This window comes from Lissotriton helveticus, chromosome 2_1 (assembly GCF_964261635.1).
Source record: "Lissotriton helveticus chromosome 2_1, aLisHel1.1, whole genome shotgun sequence".
Lineage (NCBI taxonomy): Eukaryota > Metazoa > Chordata > Amphibia > Caudata > Salamandridae > Lissotriton > Lissotriton helveticus.
Genome location: NC_136059.1, coordinates 1,961,437,428 through 1,961,464,113, shown reverse-complemented (window position 1 = coordinate 1,961,464,113; position 26,686 = coordinate 1,961,437,428). Strand labels below are relative to the sequence as shown.

Sequence of the window (26,686 nt, the reverse complement as noted above, 5' to 3'; positions counted from 1 at the left end):
AGCGCAGGCGTTGCTTCCGAACTGCGGGTGCTGGTCGTGCCTTGGTGGTCCTGTCCTGATCCTAATCTGGTTTTCCTGTCCTGTCCTGGGGTGTCCAATCTGCACCTGCTGTCCCATAGATGACTGTCCTTCCTTGGGGTATTTCCTGTCCTTGACTGATCCGTGGCCAGGGTTGGTCTTCACACCAGTCTAGGTAAATATAGTGCTGAAACTCTCTTCTGCACCTTTTATTTTTCTGTCTTTGCTTCAATAAAGACACACCTTTGCATTCGTTAATTTTCCATGCTTTCCGCAATCTACTATATGAGAAGTCGTACATTTATTCTCCATAGCATGTTCCTATGTTTCCCTACCTTTAGAGCACTTTCTCTCCATACTGTTTATGAAATATAGATGTGGTTCTATAATTTTCTCCTGTAAACCGATTTGAAGTAATATTGCTAGAACTATAGCCTGTTCCACTTTTTCCCCCTCCTATAGATGTATAGGAATTACAATCTTTTATCCACTCTTGAAGTACTTCCCCAATAGTAAATTCTAGTTCGTGCCTAAGTTTGCCCCATTTAGAGTTATCCATTCCCAAATCTGCTTAGCATATTACATTTTGTTCTTACCTTCCTATAGACTCATAAATGGTTGCCTTAATTTTCTTCCTTTATGGTTATGTACTGTTCGTTGTTTTTATTATTGACTGCCTGTTGGTGGTAAATTGTATACTCTCCGAATCTGAATTCTAGATAAACTTTTAAAACTTTCCAGTAGTTTGTGGTCATTTTATGAATACAAAGAAATATATAAAATTGGTATTGTGTTGCCTGCCTTTCTTTTACAGCTAGCTCCCTGATCCATTGTGATCATAGGTACCCGTAACGGTGGATTGGTAAGTCGGGTACACGAGGAATAAATTAGGAAAGGAACCAGGGTTACTGGTAGTAGAGCGTTAGGTCCCCCGATTAATGTATATGATAAATTGAAACAAGTACATGGGCCTTGTACGTGTATGGTGAAATTATTGGTCGGGTGACCTGCGATCTCTATCAGTAATTTTCTGGTAGCAGAGCTATGGTTAGGGACTAGTTAAAGTTAGGGAGGACTAGTTAAGCTAGATAGGTTGGATGCGGCTAACATTTTATTGCTGCTAAAAAGGTAAACAATTTTTGTGACTTGATCAATCACGTGAAATGTTTGCTTTGAAAAATTATGAAATGTTTTAAATTGTTTTTCTTATTATTATACTGATATATATTAACCCACTCGTTAGTAAAGTGTTTTATGTTTGTTGGGAATCCCCGGGGAATTGAATAGCGAGTGGTGAAGAGAATCCACTTCGCTTTGAGGTCACTGGCTTAAGGAAAGTTAGTGCAGGTTAGGCAGAACTGGAAGCACTAATTAGGGTTTTTCTGAATGTATGTTTGAATAAATGATAGCAACGAGTTTGCTGGTGAAACTTCTATCGTGATATAACCTAGTAAGGGTCACATCGGAAGGAGTAGCAGGTTCATCGGAGCTTGGGTGATAGCAAAGGGGTTCGCTGGTGAAACTTTAGGCTCTGTATATATCCCGAAAAGAAGTGGATGGGTCAAAGAAGTAGCAGGTTCCCTAGTGCTTGAGTGAAGGGTAGGCAGAAGAGATCTATCCGTAGTGTGTGAAAAGTGGACAAAAGAAGTTTACTTGCAGTGAAAAGTATCTTTTCTTTCTAGACACTCGAGTACAGTGGCGAATGTGTATTCGTTGTTAAATAACAAAAGCACTTGCACTTTTAGAGAGAAATTAAGTTTCCGTTACCTTGTGAGGGAGGGAGTCAGTTGCGGAGCTGCTCTGACGTCACTCTGTGCCGCGCTGGGATTGGTAGACGCAGCGGGTGTGTAGCGGAGCTGAAATTGTAAAGGAGGGGTGAGTGCCGAAGCGTGAGAACCTGTCTCACGAAAAGGTCGCGCACCCATTGGTCGAGATTATTTGAATTCGTGCATTCTATTGGTTGCACGAAAATAAAAGGCGCATTTGGATTGGGAGTGATTTGTAAACAAAGTCACTCGCAGAAATCATATGTGGCACACGTATAGACCGAATACTAGACCTGATCCACGACATTTAGGGTTTGAAAATGATCAGTGGAAAGGGCATAACACTAGCATTATGTACGGAAATAAGAGAAAATTGTCTCTTGTGAACAAAGTAAAGAATTATTTCAAAAAGGACAAACCGATTAGAACCAGAGAAGGTGTTGTCATTCCGCCACCTAATACTCCTGCATCGTTCATGATGTTTGATAAAGGGTACCACTCATGTGTATGGTTGGAAAACTGGGCGGAATACACAAAGGATGACGGAGTTTTGGCTTTTCCGTTAGAGGGTACATTCAATGGCAGAATTCTATTTAATTTGAGAACACGAATGAATGATTTACATCCCAGACCTAGATTAACGCAGTACGAAGCATTAGAGGAATGGGAGATCGAGGCTTTTGAGAGAGATAAGCCCCGAATGGATAAAGGGTTAACAAAATTTTATCCGAAGTTAAAGCAAGAGACCCAAGATAAAAAGATGAAACAGTGGAGACAGAATATGATTGTAGAAGGACTGTTTCCAATGATGTCAATGGGTGGTCCTCCTGCGGGGGAGAAGAAAACAGAAAAATGCAAACATTGGGTGCCCATTGGGGAATCGGATGATGAATTATTAGATGACATGTTTATGAGAAGTCCGCCTCCTTATAATGAAGGACACAGACCCTCTAGTGAAGGGCATAATTCTCGAAGACCTCCTCCCCGGGAGGAGGCCAGATCTGTAAGTGTAGGAGAAGGTTGTCAAATACCTCCCTATAATGAGGGTTTAGGACCCATAGGTGCTAGAGATATCTGTCAAAGAACACCATTTAGTGGGGAGTCAAGATACTCAAGAGAAAGAGACTTCTGCTCTAGACCTCCCTACGAAGGTGAGGCAAGACCCTCAATTTCAGGAATTCCGTTCTCAAGACCCCCGTATGAGGAAGAACCAAGATCCCTAGGCACAGGAAGTTTATTCCCAAAACCTAATTATGGTGAGGGACCAAGTGAGACACATCCCACTGCCCCGAGTTATGCTCCAACTTTGACCCCGCAGGTAATATATGAAAAATCATTAGACAGGTTACTGGAGGAAAAGGAGCGAGAGGCTCTAGCTAAACAGAGAGCCGAAATAATTCAGAAAATCTCCCAGTTAAATACAAGTCCTGAGGCCTTGACAATCCCGGTAACTATTGGACCCGTGGTTCCGCTGTATGGGGATAGACAGGGAAGTCCAAAGACTCCAGTTATTACTCCAGTTATAGCACAGCCGAGACCAGAGCCCTTAATCGTGGATGACCAGACCAGTGAATGTGAGTCTGAGGTCTCGTTAATGGATTTGCCCATTAGGGATGCAGGAAAAAGGTTACAGAAAAGACATAATCCTTTCAATACGAGAGAGATTCAAATGGAATCGACTTCGGGTACCAAGAGTGTCACATTGGTGACTCCTGAAGAGATTGAAAGATGGAGTCGAGAATTAGAAAAACAAACTCCTCAGTCGAATCCTTTAGATATCTTCAAGCTGAGAGTAGAAATGGAAGAACTGATGTCAGGAAATGTGGGGTTAGACAGATTAAATACCTATTCCGAGGAAGAGCTACTGTTTATCTGCAAAAGTCTTACCCGGAATACCAGAGTGCTCCATGAGAAGCTGACAGACACTGCAGCTAGTATGGGAATAGATATTTCAAAATCAAAGCCATTACAAAAACCCTACAGAGCTGATTTCTCACACAAAGACTTGGAAAACATGAATGTGGCAGGGAAAAAGGCACAAATCAAAGAATTATTGACTGTGTTGCAAAAATGAGGAGACATAGAAAAATGGAAAACCAGGTGGGCAAAGAAGAAAGATGAGGCTAGATCTAAACAGACGTCTTCTGAGTTCGTTCTAAAGGAAGCTGACAAGCCAGAGCAATTATACCCCATGCATGAAGTGCCAGGTGGAAAGTTCGTGCACGTTCCATGGTCCAGACAGGCTATTGTGTCCTTTACCAATGACTTTCCCAAATTACGAGAAAAGCCTGTGGACTGGTACAGGCAGGTGGAAAGGTTTGTAAAGGTGCAAAAGTGCCTGTGGAAAGACCTGGAGGGGTTTTTCGACATAGTGGTTCCTGTGGATTTATGGACCGAATGCAAGGTTGCCGTTGATTGGCCTAATAAAGAATACTCCAGGGACCCTGTTACTGGTGCTCCCTCGGATGAGGTGATGAGGAAATATGAGCAGGTCATGTTGCACCTAAAGAAAAAGGTGCCTTCAAAGTAAACTGATTGGACCAAAATAGACAGAACCACGCAGGAAAGGGACAAGACTGTGCACTCCTTCTATGAAAGACTGTTACAGGTATTTAAAACATACAGTGGTATAGATAACATCGAGATGAAGGATATGACCCACTTCATTTACAGGTTTGTAAACGGTTTAAGACCCGAAATTTGCCAGTGGATCAAAGATAATAAAATTTGTTGGCAGTCTAAGAAAATGGATGAGGTTTTACGATATGCAAAGTATTGCGAGGATGAGATGGCAGACAAACGAAAGGCTCTGAAAGAGAAAGTCATGTGGGCACAGGTAAAGTTGGCAGAACAACAGGAAAAGCAACTGAATAAAATGAATAAGAATTCCCAAAATCAAGGCTCTGGGGGTGGAGGGAAGCCCAAAGTAAAAATGAGTAGAGAAGAAGCTAAAAAGAAATTCCCCTGTCACCAGTGCGGAGAAATTGGGCACTGGAGAGACGAATGTCCATATTTACAACATGGTAACCCCCAAACCACTGATTTAATTCCACAGACGCAGAATGAGAAACAAAGAAAGACCCAGCATCAGGTAAAGGCAAGTCAATTGCCCCGAGCACCTAAACCGAATTATAAAGGGAAAACACCACAGGGTGATGATATAGAAATCTGGGGAGGCAATGAGGATAGAAATGCAGCAACTTCGCAATTTTTTGTTGAATGACACGTTTCTCTGTGACGATCAATACTGACGGGGCCTGAGAGGGGAGGACGAGGAGTGTGTACTTGGCGCCTCCTTGCCGGTAGACCAGTCAGGGCCATACATTGAAGGAAAGGTCGACGGAAATGATGTCACCTTTCTATTGGACACTGGTGCTACCCGTTCTACTGTGAGAACAGCGGACGTTCCAAACCTACCCCTCTCGGGAGAAGCAATCCAAGTAGTGGGCGTGTCTAATCAATTGATTAGTACCCCAGTTACTGAGCCCATGGAGATTACAATAGGGAACTTCAAAGAAATGCATAGATTTGTAGTTTGTGATACCAGTCCAGTAAACTTACTGGGACGTGATTTGTTGTGTAAAATGAACTGCACCATCTTTTGCACACCAAAAGGCGTCGAAATTCAAACCCCAGACGAGGATGGCATATACAAATTAATGTTAATTAGACCAGACTCAGAAATTAAACAAATGACTATACAAGACTTACCCGAAGAACTCCAAAAGACAGTGAAACCAGAAGTATGGGACTTTACTGGAAATGATGTAGGATTAATGGCAAATGTAGACCCAATCAAAATAGCCATGAAAGAAAATGCAGCTTACCCCAATACCAAGCCTTACAAAATGAGTGCAGAAGTAAGAGCCGGAGTTGCCATTGAAATAAAAAGACTGCTAGAAGCAAACATCATACAAGAAGTGATGAGTAGCCCATGTAACTCACCGATAATTGGAATCAAGAAACCTAGTGGCAAGTACAGGGTAGTGCAGGACCTGAGAAAGGTAAACAAAATTGTGGTTCCTTGCTGTCCTATTGTTCCAAACCCCGCAGTGATCCTATATCAGATTCCCTGGGATGCTGAGTGGTTTACTGTGATAGACTTATGTCACGCATTCTTTTCGATCCCATTGCATCCAGACAGCAAATTTCTTTTCTCATTTGCTTTCGAAAGTCACGTGTTCGTTTGGAATCGTGTCCCTCAAGGGTACACGGAAAGTCCCTCTATCTTTAATCAGATTTTGAAAAAGTGCCTTGAATCTTTAGTCTTACCTGGAAAATCTGTTTTGGTGCAATATATAGACGAACTCTTGGTGGCGTCTAAAAGTCAGAGAGATTGTGTTGTTGACACCATTGCCTTACTGAATCACCTAGGTGAAAAGGGACATAAAGTATCTCCTGACAAATTGCAATTCTGTACAAAGTCAGTAAAATATCTGGGGCACCAGATAGAAAAAGGCGTCAGAAAAGTTACCTCAGAGAGAGTCAGAATAATTCGGAACATGCAGGTACCCCGTACTCAGAAAGAAGTCAGAATGTTCCTTGGGGTGATAGGTTACTGCAGGCAATGGATTGTGGGATTTGCAGTCCTGGCAAAGCCTTTGATAAAAATGACAAAGAAAGGAGCAAAGGACCCAGTGGAATGGGATGATGAAAGCTTAACCGCATTTACTACATTACGAGAATGTCTGTGTACAGCCCCTGCTCTAGGGATGCCTGACTATTCCAAGGAGTTTGCACATTTCTGTGACACACGAGATAATTGTGCACTATCCGTCTTAACTCAGGAGCATGGTTTAACTAGACGTCCAGTGGCATATTTTTCTGCCACTTTGGATCCAGTGGCTGCTGGATTACCCGGATGTTTGAAAGCAGTAGCTGCAACTTGCACGAGTCTAGAACAGAGTGAATCTATTGTTATGGGACATCCTGTAACTGTGTATGTTCCACATGCAGTTGTGATTTTACTGACCAGAACTAAAACTCAGTATCTCACCCCTAGTCGGCTGACTAAATACGAGAGGATTCTCGTGGGTGCTGCGAATGTAGTCATTACTCGGTGCAACATTCTGAATCCAGCCACCTTGCTACCTGACTCAATGACCGCAGAAGCAAAGGGAGAGGACGAGCATGACTGCATTGACCTGACAGAATTTAGTACTAAACCACGCCCAGACATCAAGGAAGTGCCCTTGCCTGTGGAAGATGAAGAACTGTTCGTGGATGGCTCATGTATGAGACACGAACTTGTAGGCCTAAGTGCTGCTTATGCTGTAGTCTCAGTAAAACAAATTGAAGAAGCATCCTGTTTATTTGGAGTGAAGTCTGCACAAGTAGCCGAATTGATTGCATTAACAAGAGCCTGTAAAATTGGGAAAAACAAAAGAATAACAGTATATACTGACTGTCAATACTGTTATGGGGTTGTGCATGACTTCGGCCAATTGTGGCTACAGAGGGAGTTTCTGACTTCTTAGGTACTCCCATCCGAAATGGAAAAGTTGTACAAGATTTACTGGAGGCAATCCAATTACCAAAAGAATTGGCAGTGGTCAAATGTGCTGCTCACAAATCTGGCACTGACCATGTGACTTTAGGAAATCGATTTGCTGATGAAGTGGCCCAACATTGTGCCAAACATCGCATGTCTGTAAATATCAAATTGGGGGGACCTGGAAACAGCTGCCAACTTATGGTGTTTGAGGATGTGCCTACCTGGGAAGAGTTGAGAGATTGGCAGCATGCTGTGCCATCAAAGGAAAAGGAAAAATGGAGGAAACTTGGTTGTCGACAGAGAAGTGAGGATGGTGTCATTGTGGGCCCAAATGGTATGCCTGTGTTGCCTAGACATCTGCTTGCTTCAATGGCCAGGTTGATACATGGAAATTCACACATTGGTAGGGACACCATGGTTCTGGTTTTCCAACAAACATGGTACAATCCGAAATTCAGGAAAGTAGCAGAGTCACTCTGCCAGAGGTGCTTAACATGTCAGCAGTTTAACGCTGGGAAGAAAACAGTAGTCGAATTGGGAAAAATTGGAAAATCAGGAGGTCCTTTGGTAAGAGTACAGATTGACTTCATCACACTGCCTTGTTGTGAGGGAATGAGAGATGTCCTTGTCATTGTCTGCCTGTTTTCAAAATGGGTGGAAGCCTACCCTGCTAAAAAGAATGACGCCATAACTGTAGCCAAATTGTTACTGCGAGAATTGATACCTAGGTTCGGGGTGCCAGTCACAATTGAATCAGATAGAGGCGGACATTTTCAGAATGAGGTGATTGATCAGCTCTGTAAAGCATTCAAGATCACACAAAAACTGCACTGTGCATATCGTCCAGAGGCTTCTGGAGTGGTGGAACAAATAAATGGCACTATAAAATCGAGATTAGGAAAGATGTGTGAATCTACAGGCATGAACTGGATAAATGCTTTGCCTCTTGTTCTGATGGGACTCAGAGGTATTCCAGACCGAAAAACAGGCCTGAGCCCTCATGAAATCCTGATGGGAAGAGTAATGAGACAAGCATGGGTACCAGGACATAAACTGATAAACATTTCTGATGATTTGGTACTTGAGTACTGCAAGCAACTGGGTGACCAAGTGCGTTCTATCTCTCGCCAGATTGGGGAAGACGCCGTCGCCAATCCGACAACTCCAGTCCATAAATTGGTTCCAGGCGACTGGGTTGTAATAAAGAAGCATACTCATACAAATTGCCTTGCACCGAAGTGGGGACGACAACGCCAAGTGATACTGGTGACCACAACAGCGGTGAAGTGTGCCGGCGTTCCAAAGTGGATCCATGCCAGCCATACACAGAAGGTGATCCGAGACGAGAAAACTGACGCTGAAGGTTGTCCAGCTGAGGGGTCTCCAGATGATGGTCCTGAAGTAGCTGACGACGAACAACCGAGCACCAGTCGAGATGAGTGGATACCCATAATCGACCTGACTGACGACCCCATCAGAACAAGAAGTAAAACCTACACAGACAGAGAGTGGGATAGAGAGGAAGAGACAGGCACAGGCGAAGACAATCAGATTATCGAAATCCATGTAAAATCTGAAGATGAAGAAGGTCAGACAGGGACAGAGCAAGTGATTGATACACCTCCACAAACTCCTGAAGTTGAAAAGGGACAGACCAGAACTAGTGTAAAAGTTCAAGCAGAAGAAAATCAAGGGTTCAAAGTGCTTGAACAGGACCAGATAGAAATAGAAGAACGTGTTCAGGACACAGAAATAGAGACACCCGAAAGCCAAACCCAGAATACACCTGAACAAGGCCAGCTTAGTAATCAGGCAGAAGAAATAGACATAAGACCTGGGACTAGTCAGACAGGAAGGGAAGAAATAGAAGCAGAAGTGCCACAAACAAACAAAAATAAAAGGGCATTAGAAGAAAGCCAAATCACAGTGCCAGCTAAAAGACTTAAGAAAAAGAAAAATATCGAACCCAGATATATTAAGAGACTGAGACTGAGACTAAAAACAGTAGAAGAAAATCTCGAGCAAAGAAGGAAAAGTTCCCGTATTGCAGAGCAGGCTGGAGAAAGTTCCAAAAGAAGAAGTGATCGAATAAAAAGACTGAACGAGAAATATCAAGATCCTGAATGGACATATTTGATCTTGGAGGAATTTGAGGATCTTGATATAACTGACGAAAGTGACGAAGAACAGACAGCTGATCATTCTGCCGAAGAAGATGAACCACCCTGAAGTTGCGCAGTGTAAGCTACCTGTGCAAAGTAACAAAGAGGGGTTGAAAACTTCTTCTGAACGAAAATGTCTGATTCAAGTGTGAATGGAAGGCCTAGACGCAGTTGTTGTAAAACATGCTGCAAAGTATGTATATGTAGCATAGCTATAGTGTTAATAATTTGGATAGGACTAACAGTTTTCATTCCTTATATGGTGAGCAAAAATACTAATATTGACCCTACACAGACTGTGACCACTGACACTGAAGAACTGACAACACGAAGTGTAGAAAGACGTGAAAAAGTACTTAGACAAACAAAATCAGACTTAGAAGCACCAGATGAGGAAGGACTACATTATCACAGAGTTAAGAACCAGACACATTTAAATGTATTCGCAAACTTGTTAGTGCATTATGTAGAAACCATGGAGATAGAAGACTGCTATGTCTGCATGAAGCTATCCACTTCTGTAGCTGAAGGCGTGACTTATCATCACCTACCGTTGACCTATGGAATTTCCTGTAGTATTTTAGCTAGCTTATTTTACAAAAGAGAACCGTTACAGTACTACTACTCTGACGTGATATTTTCTGAACTTCCAATACGTGGAAATCTGAATCCTGTACATACTAAAAGTGACGTTACACGTTATATGGGAGAATACTTTCTGACTATAGGTACCATAGATTTAAATGAAGCACACAGAGATAACTTGACCTGTTCATTACATGAACAAGAAAAAATGTTTCTAAACATGGCAGAGAAAAGAAGGGAGAGTTTCCAAAGAAAGGCAAATGATAAAAGACAGAAAACTCCTAAATGGGCTGAAAACATGGAAAGCACCTCAAATGGTGGGAGTGGTCCTGCTTTGTTGCTGGATTTCGAGAGAAAAGGGAAACTCTGTCTTCACCGCGAGAAGACTAGTTATTATAATAACATTTTCATTGGTTCCAGTCAATGTGAGCACAATTATAAGGTAATTGGAGGTTGGGGTTTCAAAAATGGGTCCGAACCTGTGTTTCCCGGAATCTATTATATATGTGGAAACAAGGCTTATTTCAAATTGCCGGATCACTGGTATGGAAGCTGCTACTTTGGCATTGTCTTCCCGAAAATATACCATGTGAATGAAATTGCTGGAAGCAATGAAAACACTAATGGCTTAGTGCGTAGTAAAAGAGAAAGCGTAGTTGAAATAATGGGTAGTATTTTTAGTGCACTGATACCTGGAGTGGGAGTGGTTCTGAACACACACAGAATTTGCAAATTATCCACAATAGTGGATGTGTTGTCTACTGACACAGCTCATGGATTCCTGCTGGTCAATACCGAAATGGTTGCGATCAGATCGATGGTTTTGCAGAACAGACTTGCTCTTGACACCTTATTAGCAAAAGAGGGCGGAGTCTGCCGGATGTTGAAAGCGCAACATTGTTGCACTTACATACCGGACCAAAGTGTACAAATCAAAAAGTATGTGAGGAACATTACTAATTTGGAAAAAGAACTCAAACCACTGGAGGTTGATAGTGCCTGGAAGAGACTTACTGATGGTCTCTCCGCTGTAGGTCATTGGTTTGCTAGTTTAGGTAAAGGTTTATTGTTTAACCCCTTCCATGCTTATGACAGAACGGTTCCGTCATGAGCGACGGTTGAGCTGTGCTCATGACAGAACCGTTCCGTCATCGTTCCATTGGCTCAATGGAACGTTCAGCACAGCGCAGGAATCTGCGCCGCGCTGAAGCGGTTAAGGTACTGATGCCAATTGGAGTGATAGGTTTCGTCATATTCCTCATATTTGTCTGTTGCAAATGTCGCAAACACAAACAGAAGTACACTGTGAATAAGAGAGGTGTGAAACGGAGTGTGGATGAACTTGAATTGGAAGACTTAAATAATCAGATTTACAAAAAGATGAAAAATTCTCACCCTAATAAAGATGTGAAAGAGAAATTGAATCGAATGTTGGAAGAAAGAAGAAATGGAAATGCACAAAGTTTGAAAAGTTGGCATCTGGTTCCATTAGTTTGTGATGATAGTAAATATCATCAAAGAGGGGATTGATAGAGCAAGATTTCGCATATTACGCAACTTGCTTGGAATCAAGAACCTCGAATAACTTATAATCCTATAACTCAACCTGTACGTCTTACTAATTTCCCTTTATTTTTGATGTTTGTGTATCCTAGTGACGCTTGCCTATGTGTTTACTAATTCAAATAACCCTTGTTCCTAAAATGGCCGCCGCTTGATGGGTTTCTTCTGCGCATGCGTTAGTCACACTCACGTGACGTGACGTATTTGCAGTTTTGGTGGGAATTCTTGCGCCTGCGCACTTGCTTCTAAAATGGCTGTCTGTACACTCACATGGTGAAGCTTGCGCAAAACGCTTTACGTTATTCTTTGTTGCACTAATTCATAATTGCATCGTATATTTTTATAGTAAGAGGTATAGAGTAGCTATTCATGATTCATTTATATTTTATGTTATTAATTTGTTTTCGCTTACTTTTCATGTACCGCGATATTGGGGGTCTGAGGGAGACGCGAACCATCTTGAAAGTCTCTACTGCGCATGTCGCGCAGGCAGAGAGAAGGCAACCTTGAGCAATGGAACTCAGCCAGCTGGCAGCCACAGTCAAGATGCTCCTGTGAACGCGACCTGTGACCCAGCAGAATGGAGCTGATCTGTTCCTAACTTGCTACAAATATTATTTTCTATTGTATTCTGTCAAATATCTCGTGAGAACCCCAAAATCACTAGGCAGTCCCAGAGCATGCAAATTTAGGCTTGTAGACGTAAATTGTGATTGGTGTGTTAACCTATCCTATGTGGGGACCAATCGAAATTGGGGATTCTGACACTTGCAACATTTGGGGGGTGGTACACTGACCCGAAAGCAGTATAACTAGCCTAGGTTTAGCTAGAGAAATTGTCCGACTTGTCTGAATAGCTGACCTGTCACTGACCCAACGCACTCAATAGGTAACTGATACAGAGGTGCTGCGGAGCACTCTGTCCAAAATATACCATAAACTCTGGAGGTTTTACTAAACCTAAGTGCTGGCGGAGCACTTTGCTGGAGAGTTCGCTAACCCAATCGGAGTTCTGACTGATAGCTGCAGAGAGGGTGGAGCGCAGGCGTTGCTTCCGAACTGCGGGTGCTGGTCGTGCCTTGGTGGTCCTGTCCTGATCCTAATCTGGTTTTCCTGTCCTGTCCTGGGGTGTCCAATCTGCATCTGCTGTCCCATAGATGACTGTCCTTCCTTGGGGTATTTCCTGTCCTTGACTGATCCGTGGCCAGGGTTGGTCTTCACACCAGTCTAGGTAAATATAGTGCTGAAACTCTATACTGCACCTTTTATTTTTCTGTCTTTGCTTCAATAAAGACACACCTTTGCATTCGTTAATTTTCCATGCTTTCCGCAATCTACTATATGAGAAGTCGTACATTTATTCTCCATAGCATGTTCCTATGTTTCCCTACCTTTAGAGCACTTTCTCTCCATACTGTTTATGAAATATAGATGTGGTTCTATAATTTTCTCCTGTAAGCCGATTTGAAGTAATATTGCTAGAACTATAGCATGTTCCACTTTTTCCCCCTCCGATAGATGTATAGGAATTACAATCTTTTATCCACTCTTGAAGTACTTCCCCAATAGTAAATTCTAGTTCGTGCCTAAGTTTGCCCCATTTAGAGTTATCCATTCCCAAATCTGCTTAGCATATTACATTTTGTTCTTACCTTCCTATAGACTCATAAATGGTTGCTTTAATTTTCTTCCTTTATGGTTATGTACTGTTCGTTGTTTTTATTATTGACTGCCTGTTGGTGGTAAATTGTATACTCTCCGAATCTGAATTCTAGATAAACTTTTAAAAAACTTTCCAGTAGTTTGTGGTCATTTTATGAATACAAAGAAATATATAAAATTGGTATTGTGTTGCCTGCCTTTCTTTTACAGCTAGCTCCCTGATCCATTGTGATCATAGGTACCCGTAACGGTGGATTGGTAAGTCGGGTACACGAGGAATAAATTAGGAAAGGAACCAGGGTTACTGGTAGTAGAGCGTTAGGTCACCCGATTAATGTATATGATAAATTTAAACAAGTATATGGGCCTGGTACGTGTATGGTGAAATTATTGGCCGGGTGACCTGCGATCTCTATCAATGTCATGTACAGGTTCGCATAGGCCGGTGCGGCACAATTACCCATCGATGTTCCACTACGTTGGATGAACCATCTATTTTCATAGGTAGGTGAAGTAGCTGTGCATAAGGGCGAATTCCATTAGTTCCATTAAGAACACTTGTAGTTCATGTGGGTAGGTGCTATTAAGTAAAGCTTTTTCAACTGCCTCCAGGCCTTGTTTATTGGGCTGTGAAAGTTTCCAGTAAATTGCGATTCTCCTATTAACATGACCAGAGAATCTGGATTTCATTAAAGACACGGAGGCTAACATTATGCATTAATCCTTTTAATGCAGCTCACACAGCCGCCTACATCACAAAGGTTTAGAATAATAACAAGGTGACATCACAGTATCTATAAGAGGCGTGTGCCAGGAGAGATCAGCCTCTTTTAAATGCCTTGAACGACAGAAGGAACGAAGAATGCATCTCGGAACTTGAAGGAGGTAATGAAGAAACTTGGAAGATCCCTGGAGAGACCTGGAGAATCCCTGGAGATTCATCAGTTAGAATTGTCTGAAAGAAAATAGAGGGAGTCAAAAAGGACACAAGGTAACCTTCAGAAGCAGTAACAAGGAAAGCATGAGGTTAGAAGGCATGAATCAATAAAGGCAAAATAAAACAAGTCAATTCTCCACATCCCTCAAGGGAGGGACGGGAGGGATAATGTTAGCCTCCGTGTCTTTAATGAAATCCAGATTCTCTGGTCATGTTAATAGGAGAATCGCAATTTCATTACAAGACAGGAGGCTACATTATGCATGTTGGTAGCCCTGAAGAACAGCATCTGAGACGTGTTCTAGAGTAGAGAGGCTACTTATCTGTTGTGAGCCGCATTTAAAAGAGGCTGATCTCTCCTGGCACACGCCTCTTATAGATACTGTGATGTCACCTTGTTATTATTCTAAACCTTTGTGATGTAGGCGGCTGTGTGAGCTGCATTAAAAGGATTAATGCATAATGTAGCCTCCTGTCTTGTAATGACATCATACATGAAAGACACTACAGACTTTTTGGTGAAACTGGAAACTTTCACAGCACAAGAAACAACAACTATGGCTACAGTGGACGTCAAGGCACTGTATACTTCGATACCCCATAAACAAGGCCTGGAGGCAGTTGAAAAAGCCTTACTTAATAGCACCCAGCCACATGAACTACAAGTGTTCTTAATGGAACTAATGGAATTCACCCTTATGCACAGCTACTTCACCTATGAAAATAGATGGTTCATCCAACGTAGTGGAACATCGATGGGTAATTGTGCCGCACCGGCCTATGCAAACCTGTACATGACATCATTTGAAGAACAACACATTTATGAGAACGAGGAATGGAAACAACAATTACTGATGTTTGTTCGATTCATAGATGATATATTCATCCTTTGGAAAGGCCCAACGGAGTCACTACAAAGACAATTGGAGATTTTAGACACAAAAGATGAACGTATAGGATTCACATGGCAAATAGGTGACAGAAGCATTCAGTTTTTAGACGTAGAGATCACGAAAAAAGAGAACCAATTCACCACAAACCTATACCGAAAAAAAACGGATAGAAACAATCTTTTGAAATATGAGAGTCATCACCCCCAAACACTCAAAAAACATTTACCCTATTCTCAGTTTCTTAGGGTTAAGAGAGTGGTCTCTGAGGAAGCACAATGTGATTGGCAATTGGACAATATGGTGAAAAGATTCCAGGAAAGTGGATACCCAGAGGAAATCACACAGGACGCACTGACAAGAGCAAAAACTAAATCCAGACGTGAACTTTTGACAAGCAAAAAACGGTCTTCAGAACAACGGATCACATGCGTTAGTAAATTTTCAAATGTGACCTTCCAATACAAAGCCATAATAAAAAAACACTGGCGGATTTTAACCTTAGAACCAGATTTCAAAGGAATTTTCACCAAAGGACCACTATTCGCACACACCAGGGCGAAAACCTTAGGGGAATTGTTGAAACATCCGAAAGAACAACCACCGATGAGCTCATTTCGGGGGACAATCCCCTGTCTAAACTGTACAAATTGTCACAACGTGATGAAGGGAAACTTTATCTCCCACCCCATGAAGGGATATAAGATTCCTTTGAAAGTAAATGTGACGTGTGATACTACAAACATAGTGTACATGTTAAAATGTCAGTGTGGTTCGGTATATGTCGGACACACGGAAAGAAAATTGAAAACTCGGCTCAATGAGCATAAAAGCAACATTCGCACTAATTCACCCAAGTCATCAGTGGCGGTACATTTTCACGAAAAAAACCACCACATCAGTCAGTTAAGAGCTTGTGTATTGGAAATTATTCCTAAAAAAGAAGGACCATTGAACAAAAAAAATTTGTTGAAAAGAGAGAATCACTGGATATATCATCTTAACAGTTTAAAGGCCACATGGGCTCAATGACAGGACAGAGTTTACTTGCTATTTATGAACTTAATATTATTGTTTAACCATATTGTGACAATAACGATTGCTAGGAACGTTGGTTGAATTATTCAAACGCCATACGGCAAGTCATGGATACGGGCTATATAGCACGCTTTTTTGATAACTCACAGAGAGGTCTTTTAGATTATGTTAGAAACGCAAACCCCAATAAAGTTTTTCAAAAGCACTAGCAAAGCACGAACATTTCATAGTACGCATGCGTGAAAGGTCATCCAGGGTTAATAACACGTGACTCACACATCATGGAAACAACCGGGGAGAACCGCCGTAATGGTGGAGCTGAGCGGACACGTTTAAACTTACGAGGTGAGCTGCAAAAGAAAACCGTGTCGTTTCCCTTATGGAACGCAAATATAATTGCAGGGCATAGCTTCAAGTAATACGGGGAGCTATAGCAGAGGAGAGAAAACGCTTATCTAAGCAGTGAAACTAGTTTGGCGTTTGTTAACGCGCCAACCAGATGGGAGGTTTACTTATGTATGGGAAAGGGAGAGCAAGCATACAGCGGCGCAGTTAAACAGCAATAATAGCCATTTATCAACAAGTTCTAAAAACATAAGGCGGAACAAATTAGACACAAACCAGTTTTTCACCAACAGAGAAACCAATGCGAGGCTTTTTAAGTCACATAACCCTAAGCAGGTACTGATGTAGTCACACAAAGACAGTATTCACTGTTGAATGTAGTGGATAAATAATGTTATATAGTAGATAACTACAATAGAACAGAATCTGAGGGACACACCGATAAACAGAAAACGCAAAAAGTGCAGGCGTAAAATCTCACAGGGGTGAGCGGATAACATTGACCCCCAGATATCACTGTTAAGCTTAAAAATTGTATATATGAAAAGGTCAATTTGAAATACCATGGGTGTTTATGATTGTTTATCAATTGAAGATTGTTCCCTGATGAAGGTGCAGAGAGCACCGAAATGCATTGGAATATGTATACATGTATTTGGAACATTAAGATGAAATCATGTGAATGAAACATGTTTATAAGCAGAAAATTATGATTGAAGAATAAATCAAATATTGATGAAAACAAGGAGCATAAGCGAATTGATTTGAAGTACGAATGAATTGCGGGCTGAATATAGTTCAGCTTCAATCCAGTGCCTAGGTTGACAGACCTACGAGCAGTAGAGCTGCAACTTACGGATTCCTTGTGATGGAGCAGGGTTTTCGCGAAATAAAACCTGCTCGGATTGAACTCCTCATTCTGTGTTTTATTAACAAAATGGTGTGAAAATTAACAATGCAAAACTAAAAAGGGGAAAGATGAAAACTGCGCAAGCACATGCTAGGAGAAATTAGTGTTTTTAGTATTTTTGAAGTAGACAGCAAATGCACACGATTAGTGCAGAAATAACAGCCAAAAGCCACGAGTTTCTTTTTCATTAACTGTTTGACAATAATGTGCATAACGTAAGAAAATGCAAACAAAGCATTTATAGAGTATTAATAGTGGAATTTTGTAAAATGACAACGAAAATAACATGTGTATTTGTTTTTCCTAGAGCGCATTTTACTGTTCTGCAGAGAAGGCCTCAAGAGTCTTTTGGGGTTTTCATTTGTTTATTAGAATGTAGGCTGCAAAAATAATTAAATCTGTCCTTCATGAGTTCCTGATGATGGCCAAGGTTGTGTGGAGGAAACATGGAACATTATGAATGGAACTTTCTTGCCGAGCGGAGTATGTGAACACTTGTACTATAAGATTCATACATTAGCGAGGGAGAACATCTGAGTTTCCTCTGCTGAAGGTTGATGACAAAAATTGTCTAAAGATAAAGGAACTGTTGAAAAGTTAGGCACATCAAAAGTGGAGTGCCTAGACTCCCCTTGGTTTAAATAAATGGAATTCAAGAATTTTCCGTGTGATGATACATTGGGGTTTGGATCTTTAGTGAATTAAGGGTATAACTATTAATACTGAAAAGGTTGGGGCGTGTTTATTCTTTTATTTCTGGAGTGAATAGAGACCTGTTTTTCTGTTTTCTAACTTAATTGGCTGGCTGTTGTTCAGCTGATCCTGACTCCTTGACTTTGCTCCTCATACCTTCTTGAGGATGCTCCAGCATACTCCCCTGGCCAGAGAGTAGCTTTTCAGACTTCTAGTATTTTGCGCAATAGGTTTGTATGATATTCTGATTTTGCATTGATCTTATTTGCAAATGTCTTTACTCTTTTGTCTCTTCACCTATCCACTCTCACACAACACATTTTTGAGATGTATAATTGTGAATTACTATATTGTTGTTCTCATGTGTGATGATCTATCATTCGTGCTGTATTGTACTTGCTGAGCATTCACATATATTTAAATAAAGCATATTGATAAGAAAACTGAGTTTGTCTTTATTAATGTCAAGAAGTAATATTGAATGATCATGCTTTTATTTACGTTCTTATTTTAGAATTCTGTCAATCTTTTGACAATCACCTGACCACTGAAAAAGATTCATCAGAGAAGAAAGAGGATAAAATGGATGGTAGACAAATTTGGTAAAGTGTTTAAAACTCATGCAGAGTGAAAGGGACTGTTAGGTATTAAATTGGGTCCAGCTGATATGAAATTTGCTAAATCCCTTTCCGCTGGATCACTTGTAACCCTCATGGTCTTATTTAACACATCCTGTACATTGATTTACACACACATCATTTATTGTCAATATGTGTACATGTGATGTAAAGCGCTTCGACACCCTACATGCGGATGAGCAGCACTATCAAAGAAATAAAAACAGAACAGTGGCATCTAAATTGATATTTGTGTAAATACTGTGACAAACCCGCACATTTTACATTCTTACAGTGCATGCATGCATATATCATACACAACGACGGAACTAAGTCAAAAGCCCGCCTCTCTTAAATACTTTTTGAATTATTAACAAGCCGTGTGCCTTTGCTTCCCATTCATTGTGTTTGCATTTAGGTGTGAGGCTCCAGATAGCTCCCAGCCATGATACTGGAACAAAAGGAGAACTGATTGATTAACTTGTCCTTTGTTGGGGGCCCCACTGAAATCTGTTAAGCCCTATCTGGCCTGCACGTTGCTGCTCAGAATGAAAGTAGACACAGTGCAGCGCTGCTGTAGATGTAAAATAACACCTGCCACTGGACGAGTTCAATGTATTTCTGAGAGGTCCAACTTTTTGGCAGGGTCCACCTAGAGAAAATAGTGGGTAGACGCGGTCTACCCTCGACTCGTGCAATGTCAGTTATGCGCTTTAGCACCTTTGAGTAATGTCCGCGCTATATAAATATGCATAAATAAATACATTCAAAAGGGCTAAGGGTTAGAAGGCATGAGGCTAAAAACAACTCTACAGTATGCTAAAGTTGGTTCCTATTTGACAGGTCAGCCCTAGGTTGGTGTCTTCCTAGAAACCACACCTGAGGCGTCTGTGCGTGAGTAAAGGGGAGGAGAGCATGTTTGCAGACTCGCGTGGTTGCTTATTTGAGCTTGTACGTAGACGATACAGCTGCAAATTTTCCTCGGTGACCTCCTAGAAGTGGGAAAGGTGTTATTTCCGCACAACAGACATACAGAAACTGCAAACATACGTTTTAATTACTGAGCAGAGTAGCTTAATACATGCGCAAATATTGCAAGCTGCTTTTCAATTTTAGCAAAACATATTTTTAAAGTATGACAAATTAGGATATGTTTGCAAAATACCCATCTTAAAACAATGATATTGTGCACTTAGTACAACATATACGCGCTAATGAATAATCATTTTCCGGACCGCCACAGTTCCAAGATGGCTGCTGTGTTGGAGTTCAGACCCTCCCTGTTGCGCTCCGCTTCCCTAAGCATTGCTCCTCTCTGTGGCATGACAGTGAACTCTGAGATATCTGACGCTGCCCCTGTTACCATCGGATGCCGTTCCTGTCGCAGCCACCGCACTGCCGGCCGGTAGCTCGTTCGACTTGGCATCATGCAGCCCTCGGCTCTCTCCCGTGGCCGAGAGGCGTTGGTGTCGAGCTCCTTGAATAGCGCTGGGCACTGTTTAACCGAGGGAGATTTTGGAACAGCATATGCACACTACCTGCTAGTGCTGAGCCTTGCCCCGGAGCTGCAGGCAGAGCTTAAGGTGAGTTATCGAGGGGTGGATAATTTGATAAGCAAAGACCACATGTCAAGCTAAGGCTTCCCACGCGTCTTTCGGGTAGACGCTTAGAAAAGCTACCTGCAGGATGCCTGTTTTCGTATCACGCTACATGCGACAGTGTCCGATGGAGAGTGTCCTTGTAGTGCTCATGTTCACCAGAACTTCGCCTCTAAACTCTGTTTTAAGTGTGGAGACACCAGAAGATAAAGTACGCAAGCCAATAGGTCACGTCTATGTGAGTTATTGGCTTTGACCAGGACTTTAAGTGGGATGGAGAAAACTGGGGGTCTCTGTAAGGGGCGTGGGAAACCTGTTAAAGGGGTGTGGCCAACACATTGTGGGTGTGGCGTAAATCATGAGAATTACTATAGTGTGCTTAAGCAATTAGGCTTAGGCTAAAGAAAGGGCAGTAGCAGCTGGTGTGTTGATGTGGGCAGTAGGGGAGACAGACTAATAAAAACAAGCATTTGCAATGCAATAGGTCTCGCATTAGGAACGTTTGAGCTTTTGGTATTGCAAATGACAAATGTTGTATTTATGTTTTGGTTTTGAAAATAGCGAAATTAATAGCTTTGTCATTTACAATGTCAATAGTTATAACTTTCGCAAATGTGACACCTATAGCATTTGTAATGCAATATGTGTTGTATTTATGTGACTTACATGTATTGATAATACAAATAACAATGGCTTCTATTTTTTTTAATCATTAATACTTAAATAAATGTTATTGTAATTTATAATGGAAATAGCTTAAACTTTTGTAAATAACTTTTGTGAAGATTATGTTCAGTGTATTTTATTGTGACGAAAATCCAAGAACAGAAGTGAAATATTAACATCTTTTTGTTACATTTGTAATAAAGCTTGAAACATTGAGAGGACATATTTGAACCAGTTGTTGTTGAATGGTTGCACAGATTGATGCTGTGGTGGCGCTGAATGATGTGATGGCGAACGAGTGATGCTGTGGCGTTCAGTGATGCTGTGGTAGAGCATAGTGATATTGTGGTGCCCCTGAGTGATGCTGTGGTGCTGCTGAGTGATGCTGTATTCTATGCTATGTTTTGTTTTGCTATCCTATGTTTGGTTTTGTTATGCTATGCTATCTTTTGCTATCCTATGTTTTGATTTGTTATGCTATGCTTTGCTGTGTTTTGTTATGTTATGTTTTGTTTTGCTATGCTATGCTATGTTTGTTATGCTATGCTATGTTTTGTTATGCTATGTTTTGTTATGATATGCTATGTTTTGTGTTTTATTATGCTATGCTTTGTTTTGCTATGCTAAGTTTTGTTATGCTATGCTATGTTATGTTTTGTTGTGTTTGGTATGCTATGCTATGTTTTGCTATGCTATTATGTTTTTTTTTGCTATGCTATGTTTTGTTGTGTTTTGTTAAGCTATGCTCTGTGTTTTTGTGTTTTGCTATGTTTTGTTATGCTATATGTTGTTGTGTTTTGATATGCTATGTTTTGTTATGCTATGCTATGTTTTGTTTTGCTATCCTAAGCTTTTTTTGTTATGCTATGCTTTTTTTGTTATGCTATGCTATGTTTACTGTTGCTATCCTATGCTTTGTTTTGTTATACTATGCTATGTTTTCTTGTGTTTTGCTATGCTATGCTTTGTTATGCTTTATGTTTTGTTATGCTATGCTATGCTTTGTTGTGTTTTATTATGCTATGCTATGTTTTGTTGTGTGTTTTATGCTATGCTATGTTTTGCTATGCTATGTTTTGTTATGTTATGCAATGCTTTGTTATGTTATGTTTTGTTATGCTATGCTAAGCTTTGTTTTGTTATGCTATGCTGTGTTCTGTTATGCTATGTTTTGTTGTGTGTTTTATTATGCTATGCTATGTTTTGCTATGCTATGTTTTGTTATGCTATGCTATGCTTTGTTATGCTATTTTTTGTTATGCTATGCTAAGCTTTGTTTTGTTATGCTATGTTATGTTGTGTTCTGTTATGCTATGCTATGTTTTGTTGTGTTTTGCTGTTTTGTTATGCTGCTTTATTATGCTATGTTTTGTTATGTTATGCTATGTTTTGTTCTGCTATGTTTTGTTGTGTTTTGTTATGCTATGTTTTGTTGTACTGTGTTATGTTTTGTTATACTATGCTATGTTTTGTTTTGCTATGCTTTGTTATGTTATGCGATGCTTTGTTTTGTTATGCTATGTTTTGTTATGCTATACTATGTTTTGTTGTCTTTTGTTATGCTATGCTTTGTTTTGTTGTGCTATGTTTTGTTTTGTTGTGCTATGTTTTGTTTTGCTATCTTATGCTTTTTTTGTTATGCTATGCTATTTTTTGCTATCATATGCTGGTGAGGGTGTGTGATAGTGTGGGAGGGTGAGTGAGGGTGTGTGAGGGTGTGTCAGGGTGTGTCAGGGTGGGGTGAGGTGGTGTGAGGGTGTGTGAGGGTGAGGGTGTGTGAGGGTGTGTGAGGGTGTGTGAGGGTGAGAGGGTTGTGAGGGTGAGGGTGTGTGAGGGTGAGAGGGTTGTGAGGGTGAGTGAGGGTGTGAGGGTCAGTGAGGGTGGGTGAGGGTGAGGGTGAGGGTGAGGGTGAAGGGGTGTGAGTGAGGGTGTGAGGGTGGGGATTAGGGGGTGTGAGGGTGAGGGTGTGTGAAAGTGAGGGAGGAGGGTGTGTGAGGGGGTGTGAGGGTGTGTGAGGCTGTGTGAGGGGGTAAGGATGAGGGGGTGAGGGTGAGGGGTGTGAGGGAGAGTGAGGGTGTGTGAGGGTGAGAGGGTTGTGTGGGTGAGGGGGTGTAAGGGTGAGGGTGTGAGGGTGAGGGTGAGGGTGGGTGAGGGTGAGTCAGAGTGAGAGGGTTGTGAGGGTGAGAGGGCTGAGGGTGGGTGAGGGCGAGGGTGTAAGGGTGAGTGAAGGGGTGTGAGGGTGAGGGTGTGTGAGGGTGAGGGTTGTGAGGGGAGTTTGAGGGGGTGAGGGTGTGTGAGGGTGTGAGGGTGAGGGTGGGTGAGGGTGAGGGTGTGAGAGGGCGGGGGTGTGTGAGGGTGGGGGTGTGTGAGGGTGTGTGAGGGTGAGGGTGTTAGGGTTGTGAGGGTGAGGGGTGAGAGTAAGTGAGGGGGTGACGGTGTGTGAGGGTGAGGGTGTGTGAGGGTGTGAGGGTGAGGGTGTGAGGGTGAGGGAGGGTGAGGGTTAGTGAGGATGTGTGAGGGTGTGTTAGGGTGTGTGAGGGCAGGGGTGCGTGAGGGTGAGGGTGTGTGAGGGTGGGGGCGTGTGAGGGTGGGGGCGTGTGAGGGTGTGGGTGTGTGAGGGTGTGAGGGTGAGTGAGGGTGAGAGTGTTGTGGGGGTGAGGGGGTGTGAGGATGGGTGAGTGGTGTGAGGATGAGTGAGGGTGAGTGAGGGTGTGTGAGGGTGTGAGTGTGTGTGAGGGTGACGGTGTGTGAGGGTGAGGATGTGTGAGGGTGAGGGTGTGTGGGTGAGGGTGAGTCGGGGTGAGGGTTGTGAGGGTGAGGGGGTGAGGGTGAGTGAGGGGGTGAAGGGGGTGAGGGTGTGAGGGTGTGAGGCTGAGGGCATGAGGATGGGTGAGGGTGTGTGAGGGTGTGTGAGGGTGAGGGTGTGAAGGTGTGTGAGGGAGGGTGGGGGTGGGTGAGGGTGTGTGAGGGTGTGTGTGTGAGGGTGAGTGAGGGTAAGAGGATTGTAAGGGTGGGGGGGTGAGGGTGGGTATGAGCGAGGGTGTGTGAGGGTGAGGGTGTGTGAGGGTGTTTGTGTGTTGTGTAGTTGTGTTTGTGGTGTGTGTGCTTGTGTGTGTGTATGTGTTGTTTTCATTGTGTGTGTAGTTGTTTGTGTATCTTTGTTTTATTGTTTTTATATTTTTGGGAAATGTTAAATAGCAGATGTGTGACTGTCCCATAGCTATATATACGTATTCAAGTGTTGTGTTCTAGTTTTTTAGGTCGAGCATCGAGAGACCCTCTAGTATACTTTAGTATACCTTGTACTTACTTGAAAATGGGACAGGGGAGGTGCACGCGCTTTCCCTCGCCGATTTCATCTCGTGGGCGCGCACGCCCATGCCGGCGCCGTGCACATCCCCTGTCCCACTTTCACCGCAAGTCAGCCTCTCGCCTCTCTCGCGCGCGCACACACAGCCACACTCACGACGCATGCACACACACGCGAGACCTATCACGCACACACACACGCGCAGGCACACATGCAGGCAAACACACACACACACACACGCAGGCACACACGCACACACACAAGCAGGCATACACATTCGCGCACACAGACACACATACCGCCGCCGGTAAACTTGTTTAGGACTTGTGCCCTGATATAGCGACCACCTCGTAATCACGGCCTAAGAATGCAGCGCTAAGTTTAAAGTCGGCCACAAACAAGGTTTGCACCTAATTGTGCTCGGCCTGTGGTATTTTTGCACTCGCAGTTTCCTCCTGAAAATAAAACTGCATGTGCACGTGTTAAGAGGAATAGTAAGTGGTAAAACTGGTCCGAATACAGTTTGTGGACATCGCTTGATACACAGTGCACTGGGGGTGGGGGGACGACTGCTTAACCGCATCGTTGCGGAGCATTTTCCCCTGCTGCGCTGAGTTTTTTAAAAACCCATTATTCATGACGAGCTGGGCTCGTCATGAGCGTGCTGGGAGGCTACCTCATGACGAGCCCAGCTCGTCATGCGCGTCGAAGGGGTTAACTAGGCCAAGACCCGACTTGATGCTGTGCACTAACGGAACCCCCTGGAGTGTCTGCACGGCTCTATAATGAGGCTTCAAGAAAGCAAGTGTGCGACAGTGTCCTTCACCAAGGCTTGTTTACCGCACCCACAGTGCTTGCAAGCTGCTTCCTGTGTCATGACAGCCCTCCCCACCACAGACGCCCCACAGGGCATAGAAAGAGCAACAATTGCAACATTAAACAAAACCGCCTGGAATAGCAAGGTAGGATTATTGTCACCATTATTGCGTTTACGCGTGAGATTTGCTCCTCTCGGATCGTGTTAGGTGTTGATTTGTGTCGACCTGGAAGGTTGTACTCTTACTGCGCCAAGAAGCACCCTCGGCTACCTGAACAGCACCTTCATACCTCGTTTGGAGCAGCCAGGCAGGTCTGCTGTGCCCAGTGAGTGCTGTCTTCCCAGCCATCCATACTCCTGCTTTATTTAAAAGCCATTCCTGTTGCGATAAACGACATTTTTTAAAGTGTTATTTTACTTTGTCAGTTGTGTTTTTGGTCGCATTTCTTCTGTGTTGTGTTTGCTTCCTGTCCAAGTGTTTAGAAGCAGGATCGAGGCTGGACTGACCCCACTCCAGTCCTCTTACAGTATTAGCCGGGTTTGCTGTTGCGAAGCAATAAAGCGCTTTAGTACTAAGGAAATGCACGAATTCAAAATGTAAATAAAAAATACTTGAGCAAAAAACACTTCAGCCCCTATTTTTTATTTTTTTATTTTATTTAATGCGATTTTACATAGCGCGAACTTTACCCGAAGGTGTCAGAGTGCTTTACATAAGAACCAGTTTCAATACATAAGGATTTAGAATTACGTGCGTTACATAAAAGATACAAGCAGAAAAAATGTACAAGTTGTAAAGTCATACAACTTGAAGAGAGACACTCAAGGAAGTGATACGAATGGGTAAACTCTAAGCGTCACATAGGAATGGTAGAGAGTACAATGGTCTACACTACAGCTTATACTCCCCCCTCCTCTACCCTCCCCCCTTCAGCAAACGCCCCAAAGCACCCCTCCATTTTCCAGGGGTGCATTTGATGCTAGGTGCGGCTCCCTACCCCCCACCAGAGCAGAACCAACAACCTGCACGAATGCTTCATTAGCATGAGAGAACACGCAAGGAGTCGTGATCCTGAGTGATGGTGACACCCGCTGTGCTGCCGACCCCCCCACTATGAGGAATGAGCTCCCAGCTATTCTGTGCTGAGCGGGGGAACGCGCCCCTGCGTCTAAGAAGAAAGGATCTGAAATGCTTGAGAGGGTAAATTATAGTCGTTAGTTGGTCTCCTAGCGCCAAGAATCCGACAGATGCTTTGTGGCGCTTTATAAAAAAGCAAACTTTTGTACATTTTGTATAGTTAAGAGGTTTTCTGCTCCTGTCATGACAGGGTGAACGGGTAAAACGAGCCCAGAAGCGCAGCCAGGGCACAAGTTGGGAGGGGGGGGGGGCGGTTGGGTCGCATAAGTTTGGGACGCTTCATCGGGTGTCTTGCACAGGGGCGGCTGGCAGTGGCAGGGGTGATGAGGCTGAAGGGAAGGACGCACGGGGTGAGTGGAGGCCCCTCCCCCCTCACTGACAACTGAAGGGACAGAGTGAGTGAGGGAGGAGAGGCGAAGACTGAGCGAGGGGCGACACAGATGAAGCTAACAAATACACGGGTGCCCACAGAGGCAG

At 42.8% G+C, this 26,686-nt stretch overlaps 1 protein-coding gene across 2 annotated transcripts in view; it reads left to right on the top strand.

Annotated features, from left to right (window-relative positions):
* The first annotated feature begins 19,980 nt into the window (after positions 1-19,980).
* Positions 19,981-26,686, top strand: part of PRMT9 (protein arginine methyltransferase 9) — a 302,633-nt gene continuing 295,927 nt past the window's right edge. Inside the window, exon 1 of one of the 2 annotated variants that reach the window (XM_078676899.1) lies at positions 19,981-20,263. In XM_078676899.1, the coding sequence (XP_078533025.1) occupies positions 20,108-20,263 (156 nt within the window). In that variant the 5' untranslated portion in view covers positions 19,981-20,107. The remainder of the gene's footprint in view (positions 20,264-26,686) is intronic. The other variant, XM_078676900.1, reaches the window with a different exon arrangement.